Source organism: Megalobrama amblycephala, linkage group LG2 (assembly GCF_018812025.1).
Source record: "Megalobrama amblycephala isolate DHTTF-2021 linkage group LG2, ASM1881202v1, whole genome shotgun sequence".
Lineage (NCBI taxonomy): Eukaryota > Metazoa > Chordata > Actinopteri > Cypriniformes > Xenocyprididae > Megalobrama > Megalobrama amblycephala.
The window spans coordinates 19,262,670-19,279,432 of NC_063045.1; the positions used below are offsets into that span (position 1 = coordinate 19,262,670).

The 16,763-nt window shown below is 37.2% G+C and overlaps 1 protein-coding gene and 1 long non-coding RNA gene across 7 annotated transcripts in view; one reads left to right on the forward strand and one right to left on the reverse strand.

Annotated features, from left to right (window-relative positions):
• The window catches only part of rabgap1l (RAB GTPase activating protein 1-like), a 111,485-nt gene that overhangs the window by 91,886 nt on the left and 2,836 nt on the right, over nucleotides 1-16,763 (forward strand). The window contains exons 1-8 of one of the 6 annotated variants that reach the window (XM_048164841.1): nucleotides 1,197-2,418; nucleotides 4,297-4,425; nucleotides 11,607-11,699; nucleotides 14,182-14,292; nucleotides 14,371-14,475; nucleotides 14,568-14,651; nucleotides 15,631-15,702; nucleotides 15,777-15,974. In XM_048164841.1, the coding sequence (XP_048020798.1) occupies nucleotides 2,296-2,418; nucleotides 4,297-4,425; nucleotides 11,607-11,699; nucleotides 14,182-14,292; nucleotides 14,371-14,475; nucleotides 14,568-14,651; nucleotides 15,631-15,702; nucleotides 15,777-15,974 (915 nt within the window). In that variant the 5' untranslated portion in view covers nucleotides 1,197-2,295. Of the gene's footprint in view, nucleotides 1-1,196; nucleotides 2,419-4,296; nucleotides 4,426-6,273; nucleotides 7,602-11,606; nucleotides 11,700-11,792; nucleotides 12,521-14,181; nucleotides 14,293-14,370; nucleotides 14,476-14,567; nucleotides 14,652-15,630; nucleotides 15,703-15,776; nucleotides 15,975-16,763 lie in introns of those variants that run through there. The other 5 variants (XM_048164838.1, XM_048164840.1, XM_048164848.1 and 2 more) reach the window with 5 other exon arrangements.
• LOC125251923 lies at nucleotides 5,705-6,548 on the reverse strand. Its single transcript, XR_007181098.1, has 2 exons — nucleotides 6,410-6,548; nucleotides 5,705-6,277 (listed from the first exon to the last, which is right to left on the reverse strand). It is a non-coding gene; the product is annotated as an uncharacterized LOC125251923 (long non-coding RNA).

A 16,763-nucleotide genomic window follows, 5' to 3' on the forward strand; every position in this document is an offset into this window, starting at 1 on the left:
AAATAAAAATAAAAATTCTTACTGACCCCAAACTTTTGAACGGTAGTGTATAATGCTACAGAAGCTTTGTATTTCAGATAAATGCTGTTCTTTTGAACTTTCTATTCATCAAGGAATCCTGAAAAAAAAAGTACACAACTGTTTTCAACATTGAAAATAATCATAAATGTTTATTGAGCAGCAAATCAGCATATTAGAATGATTTCTGAAGGATCATGTGACACTGGAGACTGGAGTAACGATGCTGAAAATTCAGCTTTGCATCACAGGAATAAATTACTTTGTCAAATATATTTAAAAAGTACACAGTTATTTTAAATTGTAATAATATTTCACAATATTACTGTTTTTTACTGTATTTTTAATTAAATAAATGTAGCCTTGGTGAGCAGACGAAACTTCTTTTAAAAACATTAAAAATCATAGTGGTTCCAAACTTTTGGACTGTACTGTGTATATATATATATATATATATATATATATATATATATATATATATATATATATATATATATATATATATATATATCAAATTCATATAATAAAGCAATTTATTACTTATAATCATTGGATTTTTTTTTTTTTTTGTCACATATCTGTGGAGATTGTATGTAATTATATTTTCATTACTGTATTCCATTTGTTTGTAATGTTTTTAGGCTCATTTTTAAATTAATATATTAATATTATTATTTTAGTTATTTTCTTGAAGCATTTTCTTGACAGGTTTTGTCAATGTATGTTTATTGTCATTTCCTCACTGATTAAATTGTAATGTTTCCTGTAATATTCATATAAGTAGGGAGCTTGTGAAAAATAGTGTTAGCATGTTATGCTATTTTCCCACTGTTTAAATGGAAACATAAAAAGTCTGGTGGACAGAAGCAGAGCATTGAATGATGTGAATGTGCGTGCAAGGAAGCAAGAGATGTGCATTAACAGAGAGAGAGGATGAGGGGAGCTAGAGGGGGTTGCACTGCCTCGCTCCTATTGGCTAACCATTACGACATTCTCCCTGAAGGCTCCTAATCCCCCCCCTCCTCCTCCTTTCTCTCTCTGTCCCTCCTGCTCCACCCCCCACCCCCCCCTGCACTCTGTTTCTCCACATGTCCCCCTGCCTGTCCGCCTCTTCCCTTAGCAAGCATACAGCAGCAATTAGCATTTAGCATGAGTTGCGTTGGATCCTCGACTATGACCACTGTCCATTCGTCCACGGTCTCCCATTCCCTCACAACGCCCCTCCTATTTTCCTCTCCTCCTCCCTTTCTGCCACTCCGCCACCTTTTCTAGCATCGACAGCATCTCTGTGCGCGTCTCTCCCTCCCCGTTTTCCTCTCATGCGCTCGTTGACTTTCCCTACTGATGCTCTGACTGGCTAGATCAGGAAAGCATAGCAGAGAAGCCACTGTAGCTGGAATAACGAAGGCCTGAAGACGAGAAGACAACAACCACCCAGTCTCGCATCTCACCACCTTCATCCCACAGTTGGGGATTCTGGATGATTCTTTCAGTCACTTCTTGACCGTGACAGGATGGTACAAGTGGTGTTGTCCGTTTACTCTTATCTGCAGGCTCGATTGGACGAGAACGAGGACTTCGCTTGAATCCAACTCCATGTTTCCCACCCTCTCGATGCACTTCGGATCCTTGACAGAGAGCAGAATCTACCTGACAACAACTCTGAGGCACTTAACTTCGTCTTGTTTCTGCCTCGTTAGATCCAGGACTTAGATCCTTTGAAGACGAGCAAAACACGGAAGACGTGCTGTCTCGACAGCACCACGCGACTATCCTCCAGCCTGTTGCCAGGCAACAGATTGCAAATTTGGGAATTCGGGAGGAGCCGGCCAATGATAAACCAGGATTGTAGCATTATTTCCTTATGTCTCTTGAAGCATGTAAAGCCACTTTTGGTTTGGTTTGGTTCTGGCGTCTTTTAAACTAGGCGTGGTCTCCAATAGTATTTACATTGCAGACCCTAAAATGGATCAGTATAAGTACGAATCCCTCCTCCGGTTTTTGATGCCACACGCTCACGCTCATCGAATCATGATCGAATGACACCGTCGCACTTACCGAGACTGCTTTAGTGCTACCAAATCAACCGCCTGGACTAAACTTTTCCAAGATTGGGCTCCGTCTCGGGACGTCAACGTGGCTGACTCCAAGTCAGCCCCAGAGCCTCTGTGGGAGGATGATGCTGGGGATTCTGGAGGAGCCCATGAGGCTCTTTCACCTCTGACCCCAGAGAGAGATTTGCCTTCACCACCTCTATGGGCTCAGATACCACCCGCCATGCGGAGGCTGGAGGAAGGGGGCGCTGGAGAGGACAAGGCTGGGCCGGTCAATGACTGTACTGATAGAGTCATGGGGCTGCTGGGCATGGGTCACCGCCTGTTTGTGCCCCGGCTGCTGGCGGTGAGGGGCAGCTGCTGCAAATAGAAGTCATCTTCACCTTTGTTTATATTTTTTGTATGATATGTGACTCTTACCAGGCTGCTTGTGTGACCTTTGTATGTGTTTATGTAGGAAAGGGCTTTTATTTGTCATCCTGTTGAAGGCAGTTGTTTTACAATGTCTTTTTTGATGTAATTATATAAGTAACAAATTTTTTATTAATTTATTCTATTAATAATGCATTTCCTTATGATCACTTGCAGTATACATACATTTTTTGTTTGTTTTAATGTTTTAATTATTCAATTTATGCTTTTATGCAATTTAATGCTTTGATGTCTTAAGTTCAATTGCAGCAAACTATTGTTCATTTCAAAGCGTTTTTATTTATTTATTCATTTATTTATTATTGTTTTAATGCTTTGATGCCTTAAGTTCACTTGCAGCATGCAAACTATTTTATTTATTTATTTATTTAATGCCTTGAAGTCACTTACAACATTCTATTATTTTTGTGTATTTATTTTTTCATAATGCTTTAATGCTTCAATGTGATACATTCACTTGCAGAATACAAACGTTTTATTTTTTAAAGGGTTAGTTCAGCAAGAAATGAAATTTCTGTCATTGATTACTCACACTCATGTCGTTCCAAAGCCGTAAGAACTTCATTCATCATCGGAACACAAATAAAGATATTTTTGATGCAATCCGAGAGGTTTCTAAATCACCCATAGGCAGCAACGTCATTGCACCTTTTGAGGTCCAAAGTAGTAAAGACATTGTTAAAATAATCCACATGACTACAGTGGTTCAACCTTAAGGTTATGAAGCAACAAGAATCCTTCTTGTGTGCAAAAACAAAACTAAAATAACAACTTTATTCAACAATTTCTTCTCTTCCCTGTCAATGCAGAGTCGGCGTTCTGACGTAGAACCCGGAAGCACTGCACTGTCTCTACAACGTAAGCAGTGTAGGAGACTGACATGGAAGAGGAGAAATTGTTGAATAAAGTTGTTATTTTTGTTTGGTTTTTGCACACAAAAAGTATTTCATAACATTAAGGTTGAACCACTGTAGTCACATGAACTATTTTAACAATGTCTTTACTTGGGGTGCAACGGTTCAAAATGCCCACGGTTTGGTACTTATCACGGTTTTAGGGTCACAGTTTTGGTACGGTTCGGTATGTGCTATGTTCAGGGAAAATAGGACTACTGTCAAATAAAAATAAAGAAAATTAAAAAAATAATAATCAAACTACAAGCATCATCACAGATAAATACAATAGAGCAAATAGTCTTTACTACCTTTCTGGGCCTTGAAAGTTGCAATGATGTTGCTGCCTATATGTGGTTCAGAAACCTGTTTGATTTCATCAAAAATATCTTCATTTGTGTTGTGAAGATGAATGAAGGTCTTACGGGTTTGGAACGGCATGAGGTTGAGTAATTAATGACAGAAATTTCATTTTTGGCTGAACTAACCCTTTAATGTTTCTTTTCTGTTTGCAAAGTGTAGATTTATGGTTTGGCCAAATATTGCTTGGCGGCCATAAAATAAAAATAATTATTAGCTTATCGCTATTGGTCAGGCTTTTAATATTGGTACTTCCTTAGTCATGATGTTGCAACTGTACAAGTCTCCTTACTCTATTTGTCATTGGTTAGATGGACTTTAGTATCTGCAAATATCGTTTTAATATCAGATTTGACAAATTATGACACAGACAGCGGTCTTTTGAATTCTTTTAAATTTTGTGCGGTTGTCAGGTTCACATCACAAAAGGACAATATAAGCGGAACATAATCACCAGGCTAAGTTCCTTTTCATGCTGCTTATTGAGGTAATTTCCTGAAATGACCCTTAACAAGTTCTGTTTTTCTGTTTGCATGCAGACCTCCAAAGAAGACCTGCTTCAGGCTGACTTTGAGGGTGCACTGAAATTTTTCCGGGTCCAGCTCCCAAAACGCTACAGGGCGGCAGAGAATGCTCGGCGCCTTATGGAGCAAGCCTGCAATATCAAGGTAAAAAAATATAAAAATCTACTCAAAACATCTTTCAAAGCACTCGCCATCAGAAACAATGTGCCTTTGTTTATTTTATCAGTTGCTATCTTTTTAATGCCAGTATTAGTTGATTTCTATTGATTTGAGCAAACTCACAACCATATTGAAACATTTATACATTTATTTTTTGAACATGAATGATATTTCAGATTGTGTGGTTTATAATGAAGAGGTGTGTGTGTGTGTTGTCTAAGCAGTCAGATTTATGCCTGACAGATGATGAAATAGGTGAAAATGTATAGACTTGTAGTAAAGGAGTAAATTATGCAATTCCAGGTCGCTTTTGCATTGTTTGAGAAATTTGAAGCGCTACACCACAAAGCCGAGCATGCAGTTATTCAGAGAATGCAGAGACCTTGTCTGCGTTTCAAGGCTCTATTGTGGCAAGGTGGCATTAGAACTCAAGGATAAACACGATTCTCGGTCTCAAACCCATTCCACAGGACTTCTATACGCTCTAACCCATTTTCTTCTGGAGTTAGTGCCTCTTCTATCGATTTATTTTTGTTTGGGGCAATTGTGTTGTTGAGTGTGCGTGTTCAGGAAGGAAGGAGGAGTAGAGATTGAGATGATACTGGGTTCATCCCACCCCCAGTATTTCTCTCTCTCCTCTCTGTAAATGCACTAACAGCAGGATTTCCTGTGCCCCCAGTCACTCACTGCTGTGCTTCAGTAATGCAGTAATTGTATAATGCAGTATTTAACTGGAGATGTCTGTTTGTACACTACAATTAATTCCGACATCGAGAATGTTTTGTCCAAACAGTGTTGTTAAAGGGATATTTTCTCGGATGTGGCTACTAAGTATGCACTCTTTGCTGTCTGTGCATTCTGTATACTGAATATCTGTATCACGAAATATATATATATATATATATATATATATATATATATATATATATATATATATATTTTTATGTATATTTATATATTTTATTTTAATTAGAAAAAAGTTATTTAAATAATTATTGTAATGTTACAGTTTAGTATTTGTACTACTTTTAATTTTTGCTGATTTTAACTTAGTAATTTTCTGTAATATTTTAAATAATTTTTTGAGAATTTTGAAAATTAAAGAAATAAGTATTAGAATTTCGAAACAAAATATACTTTCGTCATAATAATAATGTCACAATGCCAAAAAACTTTTTACACGGGATTGACTCATGCTGTATACTTCCTACTATTTTATTTATCAGTATCTTATGCGCAGTGCTAAATTGACTCTTCTCAGAGATTGGACAGAGAACCATGTATTTGGCAGAATTTAGTACACAGCGAGAGAGAAATAAGAAACCAGAGAGGCAGATGCACTCTGTGGGAAACCAGCACCTGAGTGAGAGGTGATGTAACAGGTGCATTCATCAGCTTACAAATGATTCAGTGAAGAGAGACAAGCTTCGTTTTACACCAGAGTCTATAGGATCACTATCCTTTGTTTTTCCCTTGTATGGCACTTTCAACTCCCTACAGTCCACACCCACCTACATGCACCCTTGATCCACGTCCCTTCCACTCCCAAACGAGACGGATGGGTTTACACCTACAACATTTACACCATGCACTTTGTTTGGGCTACTTGCATTTCACTCATATCTTTTGTTTTTGTTCCTTCCGAGAGAAGACCATAAGCACAAGCCGCTTGATCCTTCTTATTTTGCAACTGGATTTTCTCGTCATCATGCCAAGTGGCGTTTTGCCCACATAAATGAGTTCTGCACCGTCATTGCTCCCAGCGTCTGTGTTGACCACGCCTCATTGCCGCCCTTGTGTGCGAATGTGTACTTAGTCACACTTTCCTCTTTATCTTCTACAAACAAAAGTGAAAGGCAGGCAGGAGAGCAGATCAATGAGGTGTTTCATCCAAAATCAGCGCTGGATTGGGCGAATAAACAACGTTTAAACTGCCATTCCACCTCAAAACTGTTATTTTTATACTCACCGTCCCCCTTTTTACACTGATCTTGTTGGTTTCTAGAAGATTCTGCCACTGGGATGTCATCTGGATGTTTTTTATGATACGGCTGGGAGGGAGGAGATTATGTGGCAAGGACAGGAAGCCTCGTTGCTGTATCTCTGTATCAGACCTGGACACACACACACCATGAGGCTGTGCACAGATTACTTCTGCCACCCGTGATCCGGACCATTTCCAATCACGTTCAAGAAGAGGAAATGCAAAGCGGTCGTTTCTTTTTGAAGTGGTGTGAATTTAAAGAGGATCAAGTCGCTGGGTAATAAGCTTACAGGGTGATGGAATTCACAGGCACCTGCTCACGTCGAAAGCACAAGCTGTACGAACTTCCCCCTCCGTGGATTACGAGCCAAATTCCAAATTTCACATCCTCTTGATATTGAAAGGGGACTTAATCGAAAGGAGACATGCTTTGAGAATGGAAATGGCTTAGAGGAATCAGCCTTGGAGAACTCTAGCACATGCCATCTTGAGTCTTTGGCTTGTAGATGTTTGCATTTGGATACTTATTAAACCAGGAACAGACCGGCTTGAATTCTTTGGAGGAAAAACAAGGCTCGGGCAGTTAGATGAGAAGATAATGCGAGAACTACCAGGGGAGTTAGAAGACCCCTTTGTGGTTTCTCTGACAAACCCAAATTTCCCCTGCCTCTGAACCTTTTCCGCTTGCCTCGCTCTTCATATTTCCAGTGGTAACCACCGCTACCCATGAGACCGTGGCGGTAAGAGTCGTCCCTGCACAACTTGCAATTTAGAGTCTGTGGACAAGCACAGAGCTTCGTCTCTTTGAAGGAATCGAGCGGAATACACAATCCTTGGAAGACAAAACCAGGTTGTGAGTGCATGTTCCTCTATGGTTCTTCCCCCCTGCATTTATTTCCCGCCTAAGGGGCCGGCTTTTACCCATAAAGAAACTTGTCAACTGGTCCCGGTCTCTGCAGTCTTGTCAGCTCTCTCCTCCTTCTTCCTTCCTCCCTCCCTCCCTCCCTCCTTCGTTTCTCAAAGCTCACCTGTCTCACTCAGAGCTCCTCGCAGAAACTTTGCCAAGATGATGCAGGAAGTGTCGATAACGGTGGCTTACGACGCACACGTTATCAATCAGATCAATGAAGAGGATTTCTTTGCCAGTCTGGTGGCCAACTCCAAACCTAAACCGGTGGTAAGTCTCACTCAAATGGCTGTTTTACCTTCTTTTTTTTTTAATTATTTGGCAGAAAGAATGCCATCTAGACTCGTTGTACAAGCCTTTTTCTTGTAGAGCTTTTTCATTTGATACTGTCTCAGGCTTTCCGCTCTGTGAGAAATGTCATCTAATGAAATTACAAGGCTGTACAATTTTCCACATTATGTCCTTATTCCAAGGAATGCCAAGTCCGGAGTTGAAAATACTGTGTGTGTGTGTGTGTGTGTGTGTGTGTGTGTGTGTGTTTGTGTGTGTGTGTTGGTAAGAAGATGAACATGGCTGTGTTCAGGAGCGAATGCCTGTCGACCTAATGCAATTTTGCATGTTATGACTTTTTTTTTCCCTCAAGTAGATGTTTTGAATACTCAGATGAGCCTAGTGACCTGAATATTCAAACATTGTCTGGGCAAATGCACTGGTTTAACAAATTCCAGTAAACCAAAATTAAGCTTTGCAGTTCTTACTTTGGTTGTAGCAACAAGAATTGGGTGTAAAACAGTTGCTGTGTCAGTTTTCAGTATATGTACTGTAAAAGTTGGTGGGAAATCACTCATTTTAGTATCGAGACACGTTTCAGTTGCTGTATATCCACATTCATTGGAAACAACGTGCTGTTAACGTCAACTTGAATGGAAAATGGAGATCAGCTACTCATTCATACCTGTGTAGGTGTTTTGTGTATATATAAACTCGTCATTTACACCAACCACGTTTGTTGAGGTGAAATCTCCCTGACAAACTTTCCGTATCTATATGGCTTTGAGTGTTAAACCGAATGAATGTTTGTGCTGAGAATTTGACTTCCATGTTGGTTGTGCCATTTCAACGTGTCATTCTGTGGTCTGTGGCTACACAGCACATCCGGACTGGGCGTTCTTCTTACATCTCTTCGTCTAATGAAGCCTGGTCTCTTATCTGCACCACCGACTGTCAGATTAATAGGCTGCTGCCTGTTCCTTTCTACTCCTCTCTTTCTCTAAGGCAAGCATCACTAAGCCTAACAATAAGTATTTATAAACACTGGCACATACTTCTGTATTTCATATTTTTGATAAAACAGACAGAAAACATACTTTAAGAGATATCTAGACACCATAATATCATATAGACTTGGAGGTGGGCCCTTGGACCACTAGCAGCACTCTAGCAACAACCCAAAGCTCCATAGAAAATGCATAGTGAGGCCCTAGCAACCACCCAGAACACCCTAACAATCACCCAGTTCCCTATAGAAACCCCCTAGCAACTGTATTCTCTCCTTTCTCTTTTTCTGTCTCTTTTCTTTTGCTGTCCTGATATTATGAATCAATTGTTTGGTTATCCTCCTAGTGCACTCTGTTCTGAAGAGTTTGTATCATGTTCACATTCCTCTGAACAGTACAACGGACACTTTGTGTTGGAGTAGAAAGGCAAAGGTGGCTGTTTGAAGCCTTTTTTTTTCGCAGAAGGAGAAGTCAAGCTTACCCAAGCACAAGCTTTTGCCTCATCATTGTTACAACTGCTTTTGCAAAAAAAAAAAATAAAAATACCCTTGAGTGCCACTGTGGCTTCATTGATAACACAAGTGGTGCAACAGCTTCTTGCTCCAGCGACCCTCATCCTGAGGTCAGAGATCAAACACACTATATGGTCCCATGGGTGATGGTCAATAATGAGTTCCTGTTCAGAAGAAGTGATGCAAATTGAGATAAGAGGAAAAAAAGAAGGGTCTTTTTATGTTTTTGGACTTGAATAAAGCAGAAACATGGAGACTCGGAGTGTGAACGCTGCTGATGTGCTACACGATTCGCAAGCGTGTTGTGTCTTTTTGTTTGCCTTCAAAGTGCTGTTGTGGTGGCAATACACATTTCTGCTTTGTGTGAGAGCAGTTTCAAACTCAAATGAAGAAGCCAATTATGAAAGGCTTTATGAAAACTGATCCCAGACCTGCTGAATGAAGAGTGTAATAAACAAAGTCCCCTGCTGTAAAGCAGTGAGTAAACCCGGATGAAGAGATCCCCTCAGGACTGGCTTCACTGAGCACGCTCCACCCTCAGAGACTCCATGCTAACTCCGGCTATGCTGCCATAACAACGGACAGGAGCGCTGCTCTTTTAAAGGCTCCTGAGATGGTTTTGCTTTTTAGTTAAGGAAGTGTAGTAAGAGCTCATAATGCTGCACATTGTTGTTTGTCGAGTAATATCTTACCAAATATGTGGGAAAATTACATATTAGCCATTACTCCAGTCATTATCGTTACATGATCCTTCAGAAATCAATCTAATATGCTCAATTATGCTCTTCTGTTATTAATAATGGATCTTCTTATCAATGTTGAAAACGGTTTTTGCTGCTTAACATTTTTGTAGAAATTCTTTCAGGATTCTTTAATGAATAGAAAGTTCAAAAGAGAATTATTTATCTGAAATAGAAATACTGAAATACTGCTCTGTACAAGTTCATGACAAATGATCACATCTGTCCTGTTTAACTCCTGGATGATGAGCTCCTTAAATGCCCTGATCTTTAATGAGGAGTGTTGCTCAACTCGTCTCTACAGAATCCCCCACAGGAGCTCAAGAATGTTGGAGACTGAGTGCAGTACATGTACACAAAAGGTTTTTCACCTTGAGAGAATGCAAATCATCATTGTCATGTTGAAAAAAATCTTCTGTTTCAAGTTTTTGTATTACATCACACAGTGGTGTGTGAATTCATGACAGCATTGATAAAGCACAACTCCCTCACACCTTCAGCATTCATGCATCCCTATATAAGAGCTTTAATACCACTGAACTTAACTGTGGGAAAAATTATTGACTTGGTCTCTTGAGACCAGAGTATGGATTCCCAGAAGTCTGTATTTTGTAAATATGAGCCTTGGAAAAAAGCTAACTGACTGGCTACAGTAGGTACTTCCAGTGAGGACAACAACCATGCATGTCATTTCTGCAGGCTGCTTCTTACTCTGTGAGATAAACAGTCACTCATTTCATAGCTTTTGAGCTCTGAGACACTTGCTTGGTATTTCTCCTGCTCTTTGTCTAGCAAAAAAAATCCCTCATCACTAAATGAAAGCTTAAAATTATTATTTCAGGGGCCTTGTCACAAGTCCATTGTTTTTGAATATCTGTTACTTTTGCAATATTTTCACACTTAAAACTATGACTTGGTAATCCTCTTGTGCCACTGTCCTCTTTTTTGCTAAAAAAAATAGGTCTTCTGACAGTTCTCTCCCAAATGCTTCTGTTGTTGTCAGCGTTAATGATTCAGTGGGCTATATAACACTTAAATGTCAAGAAATTACATATCTTTAAATGTTTTTGTTCAACATACTTACTTGTTGAACGAAAACTTAACTTAAACTTACACCAGAAAAAAATTATTTAGTTTTATTTTAACTTTCAGGAGGGTGTACTCATTTTTGCAACACAACATTTTGTCACTTTGATAAGAAAATCTTATTTTTCTGAATAATTTTGACATGCTTCTTTGGTAATTGATCAAGCAGACTTGCTGGAACATTATATCTATAAAGAACCCTAACATGACTTCTAAGTAAAGAGTAATTGCTGGATTTAAGTTTCAGGGGGGGTACTCATTTATGCTGTGCACTGTATATTTTTTAAGTTCCATTGTAACGAACAAACAAAACATATGGATCACTTTATAAAATTGAGGTTAAACCACTGGAGTCACATGGATTACTTAAATGATGCCTTTACTACCTTTCTGGGGCATGAAATGGTAGTTGCGTAGGCAAAGATGTGTTCCAAAGATGAATGAATGTCTTAGAGGTTTGGAATGACTTAAGGCTGAGTAAATAATGCAAGAATTTTCATTTTTGAGTGAACTAACACTTTAATGGTAAATATGTGTATAATTGCATATACATTCTTTGGTGGGGGGAAGCTTTGACTATTTTAAACAGTATTAAACACATTTATGGATGTTTTCTGTGATTGTGTACGTTTTACAAACCTGATTTTCTGTCTTTCTTAGGTGCCGACAAAGAAGTTGAAGAAGTTTGAGAAGGAGTATCAGTCTCTGAGAGAGAGCCAACTGCAGCAGGAAGACCCCATAGACAGATATCAGGTAAGCAGGAACCTGATATAGCCCCTTCCCCCTTCTCCAGTCCTCATCTTCACTTCCTACGTTCATCTTCATCTTCGTCTTACTCTGTCTCAGTTCAGGACTGTGTAGCGGGCTGCACTGGAAACCACAGACGCTGTACGTCGCAGGGAAAGAGCAAAGCGCTCGCCAAACATTCGAATTGTAGATTTTTGTTTTGTACACCAAATATTTTAATTTATTTTTTGAGCATTTTAATGAAGGAAAGAGTGACATTTTTTTATTTAAGTGCCTTGTTTATTTTTTATCATAAATTCAAAAAAAGAAAAAAAAGCTGTCACATAGCTTTTGTGTTGGCACATTTGAGTCTCTTGTTTACATTAACTGGAATGTTTAAAAGGCAAAAGAACATGCTTTTTTATTTAAATTGATCGCATTTATTGAATGTATTATAGGTTTTTTTATTTTTTTAAGTTTATATTCTTCACATGAAAAAAAAAAATAAAATGTGTAATCCTGTGCAGTATGTATAACTTTTTTTTTAAATATGTTTATGAATGTGTGCTTTCACAAGCAACATGCAGTGTTGAAAAGCCTAGCATGCTATTAAAGGAAGCTCCATTACTCAGTGGTTTCCTTGCTGTCACTTCCTGTTTACCCTCTCCCTCACTCACCCATCTAACCAATGAGATTCCCTCACTCACTCATTTAACCAATGATCTGTGGCGGGGGGTGGAGCATGGACAAGCGATGTTGTATGTGTCGGGCGGTGCTGGATGGGGAAGGCCTCTGCGGTTCTTGTTCTAGTGGGTGTAGTGTTGACTGTGTTGGGGTCGACGGTGCAGGTAAGCCTTCAGCCCACCAGCGCTCATTGGCTACTAACATCTGCCTGCATGTGTGTTTGTTTCTCTGATCCATTTGACATGCTGGCCTCAAGTCCTTCCATGTTATATCAACCGCTGTGCACAATCTAACCAGCAATGTGTGTGTGTTTGTGTAAATGGAAGTCAGATGACAGCTTTCCCCTTCCTGATAAGGAAATGTGTGTCATGTGAGGCAGTGGGAGACAACGCCAGCTCTCTAATATGGCAATGCAGAAGTCACACTGTGGTCATTTAGTTTGATTTCTCAAGACTGGATGTCAAAAAACCGATTCTAGATCAGCATGTGATCTAACTGTCTTTATATACTGCTCTTAGTCTATAGCAGGGGTGTCCAATCCTGCAGAGTTTAGCTTCAACCCCAATTAAACACACCCAAACCAGCTAATCAAGGTTTTTAGGCATACAGGAAACTTCCAGGCTGGTGTGTTGTTGTAAGTTGGAGCTAAACTCTGCAGGACAGCCGCCCTCCAGGACAGAGTTTGGACACCCCTGGTCTGTAGTGTCATTTTAGTGTCTTGTAGTCAATGTGCAGCTTTTTTTGGTGTTTCCTGTTTTTGTTTGGGAGGTGGGAGGGCCAGTCTACTGAATTATGGATTATGTGGAATATAATTTAAATTACATTTTTTTAATATTTAATATACAAACATGCATGATTGCTTTCAATTTCTGCCTAATTCTACAGGCACTGATTATATGTGAGCATGTTCATTTACCATTTTAAATATTTAAATGATCATTTTTGTAATTATTTGCTATTAATATCTTAATTACTTGTTTATCATCTTTGTACTATTATAATCCTTTATTATGTAATATATCTTTAATTGCTCTTGTTATCTTAATTTATTACTTATCTATAATTTTTGCTATTTTATTTTATTGTTTTTTAATAGCTTTATTTGCCCATATATTAATTTTCTATCTATATTTTTATTATTATAATCTTCTACTATTTTATGCATTTTTTTATTTGACTATTAATTACTTGATTTATTTCCATCTATTATTTATTTGCTATTATTAATTTAACTCATCTCCTAACTGTAGTTTATATTACATTTTTTTATTTTTTTATAATTTACCTTTATTTATTTGCAGTTATTATCTTAATTTATTTACTATATTTAATTTTTTACTGTTATTACAATCTTTTGCTATTTTAGAATTTTTTTTTACTTCTTTATTTCCTATTATTATATTTTAATATTTATCACCTATCTATAATTTTTAATGGTATTATAATATCTTATATATAATTATATATATATATGTTACTATTATTATTTTTATATAGCAATGCTCTCTGTGCTGGCAAAAAGTAAATAACAGAAGTGACAGAAAATGTCAACTGTCAAAAATATTAAAACATTCCATAGGAGAATTTTGCAATAAAATTAGTATATGCCATTTTAATTTGTTGCATTCATGTATTGCAAAATGGTGCAGTTTACACAATCATGTTCTTTCATAGACATTTGTTATGCTTACATGTGAGTGCTTGGGAAATTTAAGTCTGTAGCTTTTGCAAAGCTAGCCTCGCAGTCTTTTCAGTCTCCGTCTGTTAACCTGCATGAGTTCCCCCTATATAAAGTAATAAATTAACTGTGTATGTGTCCCTGCAGAGAGAAAACCGGCGACTACAGGAGGCCAGTATGCGTCTGGAGCAGGAGAACGATGATCTTGCCCATGAACTGGTGACCAGCAAGATAGCACTGAGGAATGACCTGGACCAGGTACTTCTACACTAGTTAACACGCTATACATTTGGCTTTTGTTTAGATCTTGTGTGTTAAAAAGTGTTGCATTCTCAGGCCGAGGACAAAGCTGATGTTTTAAACAAAGAACTGCTCAACACTAAACAACGTCTTGTAGAGACCGAGGAGGAGAAGAGAAGACAAGAGGAGGAGACGGCACAGGTACGAGGATCAAAGACTGTAAATGTCTCTGACGTTATGTAGTATTTAACTTGCCTGCTATAGACATGAACGGGACTGTTTTTGCTTTTCAGCTGAAGGAAGTGTTCAGAAGAGAGCTGGAGAAAGCGGAATTGGAGATCAAGAAGACCACAGCCATCATAGCAGAATATAAACAGGTTTGCTTGAGTGTCCCAATCTAGAAATCCCATAAGCCTCTAAATTCACTCCACATTTCATGGCAGGGGTATTCAAGAATCGGGTATTACAGTAAATACAAAAAAAAAAAAAAAACTTTAAATAAAATAAATATTAACTGAATCAGGGTTATTATAGTTAACTAAACTAGAACCATTAAAAAATGTTGTTTGACTAATAAACTTTAACTTCTTTATTATTTTTTATTTTTCTTTTAGTTATGACTGAAACTTGAAATAAAGATGAATAAAATTAGATAAAAACAAAATAAAATTACAAAAAAAATGAACTAAAATTAAAATGAAAAATTTAAAAATAACAATTCAAAAATTTTAATAAAAATATATTAGTATCTCAATGATACTAAAATAACACTGACTGAAATAAAATGTTAAAAAACATTTTATTTCAGTTATTTTCCAAGGAAACATTTTCATTTAATTTAACTTGATGTACTAAAATAACTAAAACTAAAACTGAAATAAAAATTAATAAAATGAAAATGGGAAAAAAAAAAAAAAAAAAATTAAAACTAGTAATAAAAAATATAACGGTATCACAATGATACTAAAATAACACTGACTGGAAAAAATGGGGGGGGAAAATGTATATATAAACTTATTTTAGTTCAATTAGTTGCTTGCCAAAGAAACATTTCTCATTTTCATTTAATTTAACTTTATGTACTAAAATAACTAAAACACTAACTGAAAAAAAAAATAATAATAAAAAAAACTGTATAGAAATATAAAAAAATAAAAAGACAAACACACAACAAAAATTACTAAAATGAAAATGGAATATATATATATATAAAAAAAAGAATTCAAACTAGTTATAAAAACTATAATAGTATCTCGATGATACTAAAATAACACATCCTCAGGATCTTACATCTTTTATAGTATTTATTGTGATTGATAGAGTATAATAAGAAATTTGGTCTTTTGTTTGTGTTAGATATGTTCCCAGTTAAGTACGAGGCTGGAGAAACAGCAAGCATCCACAAAAGAGGAACTGGATATAGTTAAGGTGGGTAACTAGTCTTTGACTGCCCTTATGCGGCCTATTGAGTATGTGACGAACAGAATATCTTGTTCTTCCAGGCTAAAGTGATGGCGTGTGAGCGCTGTAGGGAAGTGTTTAGCAAAGACGGACCCCTGCAGATCCCGGCGGTGAGTCAGGACAACCGGGACACAGACATGGATGAGGAGAAGGACTCGCTCAAGGCCCAGCTGAGAGAACTAGAACTAGAGCTGGCGCAAACCAAACTCCAGCTGGTGGAGGCCAAGTGCAAGATCCAGGTCAGTCGTCACAGCATATATAACATCGTAGCGGTGAAGATAGATTTATAGACTCAGCTACTCTAGCTAATCAGCTCATCAGCTGCAGGACGAAATCAACTTATTTCTGTTTAAAGGGAGATTTGTGACTAGCTACTTGTAATTTTCTTCTAAACTACTGACTTGTTAGTTTATAATAAACACATTTGAAATCAGTGTTATAGATATAGTTGTATCTCACTAAATATTAGTGCCATGTTAATAGTACATAAAGTCATAACATTACTATTTGTAACATTTTTAGAATAGTCGTAATGTTTTCACTACGTGATTTCCTTGCAACTTCCCATAATATCCCAACTTTTGTAATTCTGAATTAGATGTTCAAAATGTAAGATTTATTTTCCAAGTATTACTACTATAACCTCAGTGTTACGACTTGATTTACATAAATTCGACTTTTATCTCAACTTTTACAAATTTATTTTCAGAATTTTGACTAACCTCTGATGTTACAACTTTGTTTGTTTAATTTTGACTTAAATCTCAATGTTACATTACAACTTTGTTCACGTAATTTTGACTTAAATCTCAATGTTACATTACAACTTTGTTCTCTTAATTTGGACTTAAATCTCAATGTTACAACTTTGTTCACGTAATTTGGACTTAAATCTCAATGTTACAACTTTGTTCACGTAATTTGGACTTAAATCTCAATGTTACATTAAACTTTGTTCAAATTTGAAATTAAATCTTTGTTCACATAATTATGACTTAAATTTCAATGTTACATTACAACTTTGTTCA